This window comes from Lytechinus variegatus, chromosome 12 (assembly GCF_018143015.1).
Source record: "Lytechinus variegatus isolate NC3 chromosome 12, Lvar_3.0, whole genome shotgun sequence".
NCBI classification, from domain to species: Eukaryota; Metazoa; Echinodermata; class Echinoidea; order Temnopleuroida; family Toxopneustidae; genus Lytechinus; species Lytechinus variegatus.
In genome coordinates, this window is record NC_054751.1 from 17468024 (window position 1) to 17480722 (window position 12699).

Sequence of the window (12699 nt, forward strand, 5' to 3'; positions counted from 1 at the left end):
CAGGGTTTGATTCCTTTGAGAACATGTGGAATTGCTAATGTGATACAATCAAGAGCTTCCTAATAGCAAATTTCCCTTCAGGGGATAATGAATTACTAGTATCATTTAAATTCTTACAACCAAATACAGAAGAATTTTAATTATTCTATAAATGGATGTCATATAATAGAATACAAGACGAATGGGTGGGCAGGTGGTACCACTATCTCTCTCAGTTGTGCCATTTTGTGCATTAACTGTTATGTGAAAATGTGGAAGAGCCTTGGTGTAGTGGTTCTGACTCTCGCCTTGTCAACAGAGGGTCGTGTGTTCGAATCCCACCGTGGTCTAGCGTCCTTTGGCAAGGCGTTAATCCACACTTTGCCATCTCTCGACCCAGGTGCTAAATGGGTACCCAGTAGGATGCAAAAGATATTGTATGTTTGAATTTGTCAGCGCCATAATTAGGCTGTGATGAATGCAAGGAATGCTCCCCAGGGAGTGGAAATTGTGCACTTTTCTTGCGGGATTGAATAGAATCCAATGAGCAGGTTAATAATATGCTGTAACGCGCTTTGAGCCATTCTGGGAAAAGCTATTAGCTATTATCATTAAAATAACTAAATTTCAATGATATTTCCAATATTACGTTTCTTCAATATTTCTCTTTTTATTCAAATCAAGCCAATGTTGGAGGTGGACTTGACCTTTAAAAGGTCATGAGAAAGTTTTCAAAAAGAAATAAAGAGAGAGGATGATGAAATGAATACCAATGTGTGGACTTCCACCTTCCCCCCTCCCTCCATCAACTACATGTAATGTAATGAGTCTCTAATGATTTTACATTAGGTTTTATCAGACGACTATGAAAGCGTACCCTCAATACGGTCAACAGTAATGTCACGGCACAAATTTAATGAGGCCTCCACACACCTTTGTACGACTGATCCAATTATGGAACTTATTGCATTTAGATTTCTTCCTGAAAATGTGAATTTATTTTTTTCTTTTTAATTTTAGGTTCAAATTGACTGTAAGAATACTCATACAAAAATTATGAGATGATTGCAAGCCTTTATTTTGAGTAAGGGCCAAATTAGTTTCAAATCGTAGCCAATCATACGATTGATATGACATCATTACGACTAGATATTCAATTCACTTTTATTCTAATAAGGAAGGTAGCATATGCGCATATTTGATTAGAAGTATTTGTATGATGATTTAGATGTTCCATGTCTCAATATTCGCATCAGTTTTACTACACTTTATTACGAAATAGGGTTGCAGGCCAAGCGAAGGTGTGCGGTGGCCTGTAGGGGTACATAGATGTAGACACGTGATGGTAACTCCTTTTAAGATAGTGAAAGCATTTAAAGCAATGATGGTATCTTAGAAACACAGAATTTGGTGAAACATTCTATCCTCTTTGTCCTTGTTCCCCTGTTGACTACAGAATTCTGTAATTCTCAATGTTACACGCAGTCGTTGTGCTGGGCTATTGTAATAGCAGTGGGCAACAGGTTTAACCTTTGGAATACTGCATTCTAAAATCCCAATAGGCCATGTACAGGGACCATTCGCTTCCAGTAGGCAAAGGGTTAAGTTATCAAAAGCTCCTTGACTTTTACAATCACTGCTACTCAAACCCTCCACTCTTTAATCGATGACCAAAATAATTTTTCACTAAAATGGGGACTCAAAGATAATTTGTATCCCTCCCCCTTCCAAGCAAATGAAATGTATACAGTCTTGGACACCTTCAGAGATGAGCAAACTTTGATATATATTTTGAATTTTATTGGCATGAAGAGATTACATATTGGTAAATGATGGTGTTCGCTAGCTATACCAGTCAAGGAAGAGGAGAGAGAAAGAGCAGACGACCAGGAAGAAGAGGATCCATAATCTCATGCCAGCATTATTCTTGATTGCCTAAAAAAAAAAAAAAACAGAAGGAAAGGAAAAAAAAAGTTTAAAAAAGTTGATAACTTGATTTTTTTTTTTTTTTTTTTTTTGGGGGGGGGGACATTTTAATGTAGAAACCTAAACATATCTTTTGCACACTTTCTGCACCAACACGTAATAAAGCAAAGCCAAAATTTTACCCAACGTTATGTCAAAATAAACAGAATATGGATGATCCTGAAATTGGCAATATATAAAGAAAGAAAGTTGAATGCATTGTGGTTAATTCCAACCAAATTAAAAAAAGGAAAAATAAAAGTATATAATCATGGCATTGGAATCATATTGAGTGAGAAATTTTAATACATTATGTTGAATGCCAGTATTTTTTTTAATGAAGCAAAAATGGTTAATCAATAAATTGGCAATGAACTGGGCGAGATAATTTCAACATTCTTTGTTTGATGCTAGTAATTTTTTTTTAAAAGATACCAAAACTTATAGTATCATTAAATGGTAAAATATTAAGAGAAAGATTATAACAAGAGTTAGTGATGTACAAGATAACATGGGCCACAAGATAGTAATATAAGATACAAAACTCTCTTCAATGCAATTTATATAATTGCTCTGTTCTTTCTAAAGAACAAATTATTGCAACCAATTTAAAAACAAAGTATGAATAATATGCCGTAAAATTGAAATATGGGCTTGTCAAGCAATCAACTCACTTCTCTTATATCTTGATTAGCTGCTGTGATGTTTTCTGTTGTGTGCACCACCGTGTCCCCAATCCTGTCAATGTCTGCACTCTGCAAAGGAATAAAAAAAAAAGAAAGGAGGAAAGAACATTGTTGAAAGTAGTAAATAATAAGCCAGTTGAAGGTCAAGACCACCCCAACAAAAAGTTGATTTGAATAAAAGGAGAAAACTCCAAGCAGCATAACAATGAAAAAGTCATTAAAATCGGATGTAAAATAAGAAAGTTATGACATTTTAAAGTTTTGCTTAATTTCACAAAACAGTTATATGCACATCCTGGTCAATATGCAAATGAGGAGACTGATGATGTCATCCACTATTTTATTACATGAAATATGAAATATTTTAATATTCTCCTCATTGTCAAGTGAAACAACAATTAATTCCACCCAAACTTGTGGACTAGCATTTATTGATATTATATGGTTCAGTCAAGTTGGTCCTTGTCAAATATGTAGAAATATTGTATAATTCAAACAATAAAAAACAAAAGAAACAGTGAGTGAATGACACCATCAATTGGCTCATTTACAAGTCACAGAATTGTGCATATCACTGTTTTGAGAAAAATAGGCGAAATTAAAATGTCATAGCTTTATTACTTTACAACCGATTTTGATAAAATTTCCAGTGTTATACGAGTTTCATTTTCTCTATTTATTCAAATTATTATTTTTCTGGGGTGGACTTGACTTTTAAGAGATACAAATTGTGCAAGACAACAGCATGGTAATGCAAGGTTGGCAGTCAATTGCAAAAGCAACGGTAAACCAAGACTATTGTATGCAGTTTGTTCAACCAGCGTAGTACAGGCACGGATCGGAGGGGGAAAATGTAATGGTGCAGCACGTACAATGCATTAATTGTGCACTCCCGTCAAAGTCATAAATGCATGAACATCGAACACCCTGTAAAATAAGCTACAACTTTTTTAATTCACATATTTGAATAAAACGATTTTTGAGAAATGTCATTATTAACGGATGACCTTCTTTTTGTTGCTATTTGCTTGTCAAACATTTCAGACAAATTTGCACCCTGTTAAAGTCTGACTCTGGTCCCCACACCTGTATACAAAAGTCCAGAAAGTTGAGAACAAGGATTGACTGTCCAAGGTCAATTCCAAGGACTTCAGACCTCTGAGGCCCCATAAATGTCCTTGAAGCTGGCCTTGAGGAGTACAACCAAACCAGTTACCAATGGGTTCTACCATGGACCTATAATAGGTCCATGGTAGGACCCATGGTTTTCCAACAGATCTCAAACTTTTGCATGATGATCATTCAATCTTAATTGAATAGTTAATGGTTTCATAAATTGAAGTACAAAAGGTGTTTCCTTTAAGTATGCTACATTACTATTATTATTTCAACTTCCTATTTGCTGAATGTTCACAATATCTGCTGAACGTTCACAATAAAAGATTTAAATGAATTAGAAGCACTTACAAGCTATTTAACTTTGTTATTGCATATCTGATTTTGATGAAAATATTCAAGAATTATGATTTTTTTCATCATGTATCAAAATGAAATTGCTTTGGGGGCAAACTTTACCATCAACAAGTCAGGGGTAAAGATTAGAGAGTTGAAAACAACGTGTTTGCCAAAGGATTGAGGGTTCCAGTGACATCATATGACATATTCAATAAGCCACATTTCACAAAGCTTATCATCATTAACAAGTTACAAGCTCGAAACTACTGAAATACTACAATTTGATTGGTTGAATATTTACTCTCCATGGGAAACATCGTACAGTAAACTTGTTTTGTTAAAGAAATTCTGTATTTTTTCCTTTGGATATGCCTTTTACATCACTTCTGATCAGGGGGTCTCTATCAAACCTGACGATGGGGTTACTGATGATGAAGACATCAAGAATTTCTGAGGTACATGAAAACAGAATACACATCTAGGGCATCCTTTATGATGAGAAAAACACCTCCTGCTGGGAAATGATTTACTTCAACAATTACCAGAGGTAATTACCTATGTTCACAGGGTAGGCGTGACAATGACAAACAAATATGGAGTTATTAAAAAAGACATTGGTTTGAAATATGATGGACAGGCGTGGAGATGGGTGAAAATGGTCCTCCTATTACCACTTAATGAGTTAGTGATGCAACAGGTGATGGTTTCACACAGAAAATGGTGACAAAATGACTTGAGGAGGAAGGATTCGAGAGCCAGCACCCAGCGTGACACCTCGACGTGACACCCACTGTCGCCCTGGCCGGTAATGAGCTCTGTCGCCTCGGGCCCGTCGGGAACCACTGGTGGTAGGGGCAATTTATATGTTGCATGGATAGAGTGTCGGAGTAATGGGTCGTGCATGTTGGAGAGACGACCTTACAAATTATCTTGTACCTTACTGGTCAATATCGACTAGCAGCCTTGTGACTAACTATGATCTTTAATATCAAATAATTTCTTCTAAGTGGAGAAGGTGCATAATCACAATTATGAACTTACTTGTGACCACCACAATATACAAATTATATGATCTTGAGGCGTTGATATTTTTCTCTCATCAGCATGTGTTCAGGCGGTAGCATATATATCGAGGTATGATGGTGCCAATGGGAATAGCTAACTATTTCTGAATAGTACACAAAAAGGCTTTTAATTTCAAAAGACTTGTTTCATATGGAGTGTTCGCAAGTTGCACAATAACAGTTATGAACATGCTATTCATTACTTGCATAGAACAAAATTATAACTGGGCTGCCTGAGGCATTTCTGTCATAACAACTTTTGTTTCTGGGATTATTAGTACTCATAAGAAATCATCTGGTAAAAAGTGTGTTTGTGGGGGGGGAGGAGGGGCTTCCTTGTATTTACATGTATCTTAGGTTATTATTAGGGTTTGAATTTGGATCAATACCAACAAATTTCTGTAACTCTGTAACATTTATAAATCATATATGTATAAATCATATATGATTCATTTTTTTCATAGGATTGTAGTATATTCCTTGTCAAGGAATGAATATTTGATGTTTCATCAACCAAAAATGTATATCACTGTTCCAATATTAAAAATAACTACGAACATGAATATCCAAAAGCTGTTACTGTGTGGATAGCAGGAAGGAAATATAAGTTTATTTGTGGATCTATTATATTTGCCATTAAAAAATTCATTTTAATCAGGATCTGTAAAAAGATATAAAAACCAAGCTCTCATATGCATAAAATGGGCTAAGCTTTTTGTTAAAATCTTCAAGAATTGTTTTTTATACACATGATATACACAATCACATAATTTGTAAGTGAGGGTTCACACCTTTAAAGGAAAAAAAGAATAATGAACGAGAAAAGAGAAACTTTGTAAAGAAGAATCAACATATGAAATGGTTATCATACTTTTTTTAAGATTGGAAAGTTTGATGACACTCTACAATAAATCACATTATTGAATTTCTGCCCGAGGTTTAGACATGCGTTCACCTATTAAAAAGGGACAAATCAAACCAAAACGCAAAAAGTTATATCAGAATTTGGTGAAAAAAAAGTTACATAAAATGTTTATCTTATATTCACAAATCGGTTATACACAGCATATTCGTATGCAAATGAGAGATTTTGTTACATCACACACACTCACTATTACAGTGTATTTCATCAGTAAAAATATAAAATAATTTAGTGTTTGGAGAATAGGTATCACACAGCTGCTCTTGCATGAATCATCATAAGTCAAAATTGTGTTAATATATTTGATTTGAAGTAATAATAATAATAATGATAATAATAGCTAATATTTACATAGTGCTTTTCCCATAACGGTTCAAAGTGCTTTTTGTCCCGGTCATAGGATTCATTTCCATCCTGCACGAAAAGTGAACAATTTCCACTCCCTAGGAAGCATTCCTTGCATTCATCGCAGCCTCATAATGGCACTGGAAAATTCAAACATACACACTTTCACACCCTATCGGGTACTCATTTAGCACCTGGGTAGAGAGTGGCAAAGTTTGGATTAACGCCTTGCCAAAGGACGCTAGACCACAGCAGGATTCGAACACATGGCCCTCTGTTTACAAGGCGAGAGTCAGAACCACTACACCACAGCTCTTCATTAAGGTTATCTAATTCACTTGACCTTTCATACAGATTGTGCACATTCATAAGTCCTAATTAAGTGCCTTTGTATATTTATTCACATCAATTATACTGTAAAATGAAGTATGAATTTCAACACAAGTCTATGGTATATAGCATCTGAGCTTAGTAATTAACTTTGCACTCATTATAATACACAAAATAGCATCTAAATGTACTTAAATGTAATTTGAATAATGTCATCCAATTAAGCAATTAAGATTATTCGCATGCAATCTAGCTTATGCATACATTTACTTGGACAATCTCATCAGCTGATGACTGCATGGGTCAATTCCTCTGAATTTATAAATACATAATAAAAACAGATTATTGTAATTAGAGGAAATTACATGCACTGGAGTGAATATCTGGCCAAACCATTAACTAATGAACGATTACACAAAACAGTTATATAAACAGTATTTGTCACAAATCCCATCATTTCAGTGTCAAATCCTTCATAGACCAAAATGTGCCTATTAGCTTTCCCTCTTGAATATAGTTCATTTTTCTGTTCATTCTCTATGCTCCTGTGCAAAAATTGTTAATTAAAATTGGATTTTACACTTTATTCACTTTTTGTAATTTGTATCTAGAAGGCAGGGAAGGTTAGAAAAAAAATCTATCATGTTACTTTCATTGTTTTAGCTTAATGATCTACCTGCATAAAATTCAAGTGAGGGCCAGAGGGCTTTAAAGGGAAAGTTCACCCTGAAGAAAACTTTGTTGTAAAAATAGCAGAAAAAATAATAAAAAAAATATTGGTGAAGGTTTTAGGAAAATCCGTTAAAGAGTAAGAAAGTTATTAGAGTTCAAAATTTTGGATTTGTGACGTCATAAACGAGCAGCTACCCCATGTGTTATGTAATATAAATGTATGAATTTCAAATTTTGTATGGTTCCTGATGACTTAATTTTGTTTTCTTTTCATGATCTGGTGTGAAATGATTTGTCTATTGATATACAAAAGTTACAGTGAAAACAATTTTCAATTTTCTGAGAAAATGACATTTCATTGATTTTTTACCTTTCGCTATGTAGGAATGCTGCTCGCATATGACGTCACAAATTAAATAATTGAAACTCTAATAACTTTTTAATTATTTGATGAATTTTTCTCAAACCTTCGGCAATATTTTCAATTATTTTTTCTGCTATTTTTACAATAAACTTTTTGTCAGAGTAAACTTCCCCTTTAAGATTTGGATATTGTTTCAACAAGGACTCAAAAGGTCTACCAAATGAAAAAAAAACCTGCAAAAGACCTGAATCAAAATGTTTTGGCATAATTTGCTATTTCATATAGAATCAAAGTTTAAATAAAATCTGTTGTGGAGATTATTTTTATCTTTATGTGTTCATCATTAATTGCCACCAATATATCAATCAACATAATTTGACAAAAGATTATATGGATTCATGACTTCAGTACGGATGGTTTAAATAGAAGTGGACAAAGATGGAATGATTTTTGCTATAAAAAAAAAACATAGAGTCATTTAGCAGGTGGATTTACATCCCAGGCGAAAGAAATCTTCAAATATATTGCTTCATCATGCATGTCCTAGAATCAACAAAGAAGATTTGAGAGCTATCTGTCATCATATGCTTCAAACCAATTTAGGAGAGAAATGACAAGCAGAGTTAATGAATGATATACTGTATAAAAGAAGCAAGCAAGCAAAACCCAGTTAGGACCTAAATTGGGAATGAGTGATAATATAGTCAGTTGCTTCTTACAAGTAAAATGGTTTTATCCTGGACTGGGGGGCGAGACAAAGACACTGTGACGTCCAACAAAATCCTTGTTGATTGCCCCCCTTCTTGACACCTTATGTTGCCCCCACCTTCTCAGTTTACTTTGTGGCAAACCTGACCACAACGACGTCAATCGTTGCGTCTGCCCGTCCTGATCGCCGATTGTGGGTCTGCAATCCAGACCCTGCCCACTTAATTGAGTGTTTGTCGCAACGAATTGACAATTAACGTTTGACGTGCATTCCCTAGTGAGACAGATTTGCTAATATCCCGATCTAAAGTTGATTCGCAAAAGACTTTGTGGCCATCCGCACAACAAAGACGGAGCAAATTGAAATTATGACAATGAAAGTCCTTGAATTTGCACCTATACTTCTAGCTATGACGCAAAGTCTTTAATGAGCTCTAAATTTCATAATTGAGGACAATTACTTGTGGCATCATAACAAAATGGACCAATTCATATTTAGTATTTTTCAAGAAGAAAGAGGCTATAAACAGGTGTTGAGGTCATGTTTGACAGCAAGATCACAAAATAGTACTTCATTTTCAAAATGATTTCTTGTTGAACTCTTCAAGGTTCAGCCCTACTAGCCCCAATGACAGAAGGTGGTTTCAGACCGCCTCGAAGTTCATCAGTTCCAGGTATTTTCTGATTGGGAAATTTACCTGATCAGAAAAAAACAGGTAATATTGGCAACTTGAAAGCAAATTACGCGTAATATCCCCAAGAGAAAATACCCACTAAATAGTAGGTACTTGGCAAAATTACGAGAACTTTCACGGGGATTTTTCCAAGGTCGCAGGTATTTTGGCAATGTGAAAGCAATTGAACTGGAACTTTTAGCCCAGCGTGTAGTTGTGCGCCGGGTATGTTTTTGGAGCGGTGTGAATGCAGGAATAACTAATGGGTATTGTTTAGCATAAAAAAGTTCTCATAATTTAACAGGGATTCTTATGATCGAGGCGGTTTGAAACCACCTAGAGAGGCATCCTCGCTGGAAAAAACACATAGTCTGTATGAAAAGAGCGTGCAACACATTGTTTCTCACTGTGGATCACATTACGCTGATATAATTCTACTGTGATAAAAATGTTTTCACACTGTGGTTACACACAGGGGTATACTACACAGTGTGCCATCACTGGATACAGACGCATTAATTTCATTATGACTTTACCAGAGGGTGAAAATATTCCCCACTTCTCAAGATGGAAAACCAGTCAATACTAGATGTTATTTTTCACTATGCGTTCAAATTGTAATTGTTCATATAAATTGGGCATTTTTCACACTATGGATATTCTAGTCACTACATGTATATCAATCAAATTGTTGATACACACCCCGGGCGGATGACTGAAGCCAGTGCGTTGTGTGTAAACGTCTCTCCCATGTTTCATAGATGCAGGCTATGTTACAATGGAAAACACTCCGTCCCTCGGATAGGACGTTAAATGGAGGCCCTGTGTAGAGGAGAGTCACCACCTTTGCACGTTAAGAACCCATTGCACTATTCGTATAAGAGTAGGGGGAAACCCCGGTGTAGTGGTCCACCTGCATTCCCCCCAATCAGTTACATCGGGAGGAGAGACCTGCGGGTCACAGTGATTCAGTTCGCTTTTCGCCTCCCAGGCACAGGTGACGCCAAAACAAATAATAATAAATAATGATAATATCATGTTCAAGTTAACTGCACTGGAATGATTACGTGAACACAGTTAGAACGTAGCATTGTTACACAACGTTTCACAGTGTGGTGACTATGTCTATGTGATCATTCCGATGTGGATTTTCCCGATAAATGGGGGGGGGGATGTCATTCAATGTCACACAAAAGCATGGGCATAAAAAGGGTTGTTGTCAGTGAAAGGGTATCATTATCAAAAATAAAGAAAAAAGGATACACGGTCCCTTTTAACACCCTGATACAAAAAGGATTATTACACTTTCATGAAAATGAAATAATTGAGGCATCATTCATGGTGCGGCAAGCCGGCAAGCATGACAAAATACTTTTTTCGGGTATTCTGAGATCGAAGGATGATTTCTTGTATAGAAAACAATTTCAAAGCCCATTTACGAGCATGAAGATGTGTACCCCGCAAAAAATTCAATCAAACATTTTCCACTAACAAAAAAATACACACAAAAGTTATTCAACTGTTTCAATAATCTTCAAAACCTTGACTTTCCTACACGTGTCATTTCCCGCTCTCACTGCGTCATTCCTGACGGACTTGAGCACTCTTGAAGAAGCCCCAATATAAAAATCATTAAAAGAAAACTTGATAATCATGGCAAAATTACAAGTGACATGCAATCACTTTTGGAAAACAAATTTGAAGGATTCAAATTGAAAATGATTACGTTTTTACTCTTCATAAGTAGGCGTTCAAATGAACAAATATTATCCTCATTACGATAACCATCCCACCTCTGCAAATAATTTGCCACTGTTGTGATGTGCTTGTGATTAAAAAACATGAGATGCAATAATTTTGTATTAAATGCTGTACTTAGAAGCAATTATTAATGGCCTCAAGAGTGGCAAGAAATATTGGAGTAGCCTTAAGGAAACTACAGGGGATTGTGGTTTGCTTCATGTAATCAAAAGGACAAGGAGTCCACCACAACAAAATTTTGATTTGAATAAAAAGAGAAAAATCCAACAAGCATAACACTTAAAAAAACACACATAAAAATTGAAATATTGTATAATTCAAACAATAAAAAAACAAAAGAAATAGTAAGTGAGGGATATAATCGATTCTCTCATTTGCTGGTGACTATAAATTTTGTGCATATAATTATTTTGTGAAAAATAAGCGAAACTTTCTTATTTTACATCCGATTTTGATGAAAATTTCAGCAATGTGCTAGTCTGATTTTTCTCTATTGATTCAAATCAACATTTTTCTGAGGTGAACTTGACCTTTAAATGCCCAATATTGCACATTTGCACTCATCATTTCAAAATTAATTTTAAGAAATAAGATGGTACCATGACATTTGCTCCCATGACAAGTGCTCTTACTGAAAATACACACACTAAGGCAAACAATTACAGGAACATCGGTCATCAAGCTATATCTTTAAACTTACATGTAACCCTAATTCCTCACATCATTCTGAACCAAAAAAACTCTGGGCATAACATGAAAACAATGATTTATTTTGGGGGCTACTTTTCACATCTTACTGCCTAAAACTGCAACATTGGATAAGCTTTAAAGGACAAGTCCACCCCAACAAAAAGTTGATTTGAATAAAAAGAGAAAAATCCAACAAGCATAACACTGAAAATTTCATCAAAATTGGATGTAAAATAAGAAACTTATGACATTTTAAAGTTTCACTTAATTTCATAAAAGTTATATTCACATCCTTGTCGGTATGCAAATAAGGAGACTGATGACATCCCTCACTATTTCTTTTGTATTTTATTATGTGAAATATGAAATATTCAATTTTTCTCCCAGTTGTCGTGTGAAACAACAATTAATTCCTCCCAGAACATGTGCAATTACCATTGTTTCATACTATGTTTCAATCAAGTAGGTCCTTATTGTTAAATATGTAAAAAATGAAATATTGTATAATTCAACAATAGAAAACAAAAGAAATAGTGAGTGAGGGACATCATCGACTCTCTCATTTGCATGTAACTGAGTTGTGCATATCACTGTTTTGTGAAAAATAAGCAAAACTTTAAAATGTCATAACTTTCTTATTTTACATCCGATTTTGATGAAATTTTCAGCATATTGCTTGATTGATTTTTTCTATTCATTCAAATCAACATTTTTTGGGGGTGGACTTGACCTTTAACATTGCAATGAATCAGGATATTCCAGAATTTCCTTTTTGAATCAGGATATTCCAGAATTTCCTTTTTGAATTTACAGGGCCCTTTTAGCATTTTGGGGGTAAAATAACCCCGAGCCCCCATGTATTTTTTTCCCCTGAAGACCCTAACATTCAAATTGATTAGTTGAGGAGCATATGTCTCGTTACCAATAAAATATCACTTTTCTGGTAAATATCCCCTTTATCAAGTAGGTAGCAGCCTATATGCAAATCATACTCAATCATGAATATATATAAATTTAATGATATTAAAAATCTGACAAAATTATTCCATAGGTGTCATACATGACGGATCTGAAGTTGCTGGGG

General features: G+C 34.9%; 1 protein-coding gene across 1 annotated transcript in view; it reads right to left on the bottom strand.

The window, feature by feature from the left end:
• Positions 1–686: 686 nt before the first annotated feature.
• Positions 687–12699, bottom strand: part of LOC121425523 (syntaxin-18-like) — a 33993-nt gene continuing 21980 nt past the window's right edge. The window contains exons 10-11 of the mRNA XM_041621600.1: positions 2619–2699; positions 687–1914 (exon numbers count right to left, since the gene is read on the bottom strand). Of these exons, the coding sequence (XP_041477534.1) occupies positions 1822–1914; positions 2619–2699 (174 nt within the window). The 3' untranslated portion in view covers positions 687–1821. The remainder of the gene's footprint in view (positions 1915–2618; positions 2700–12699) is intronic.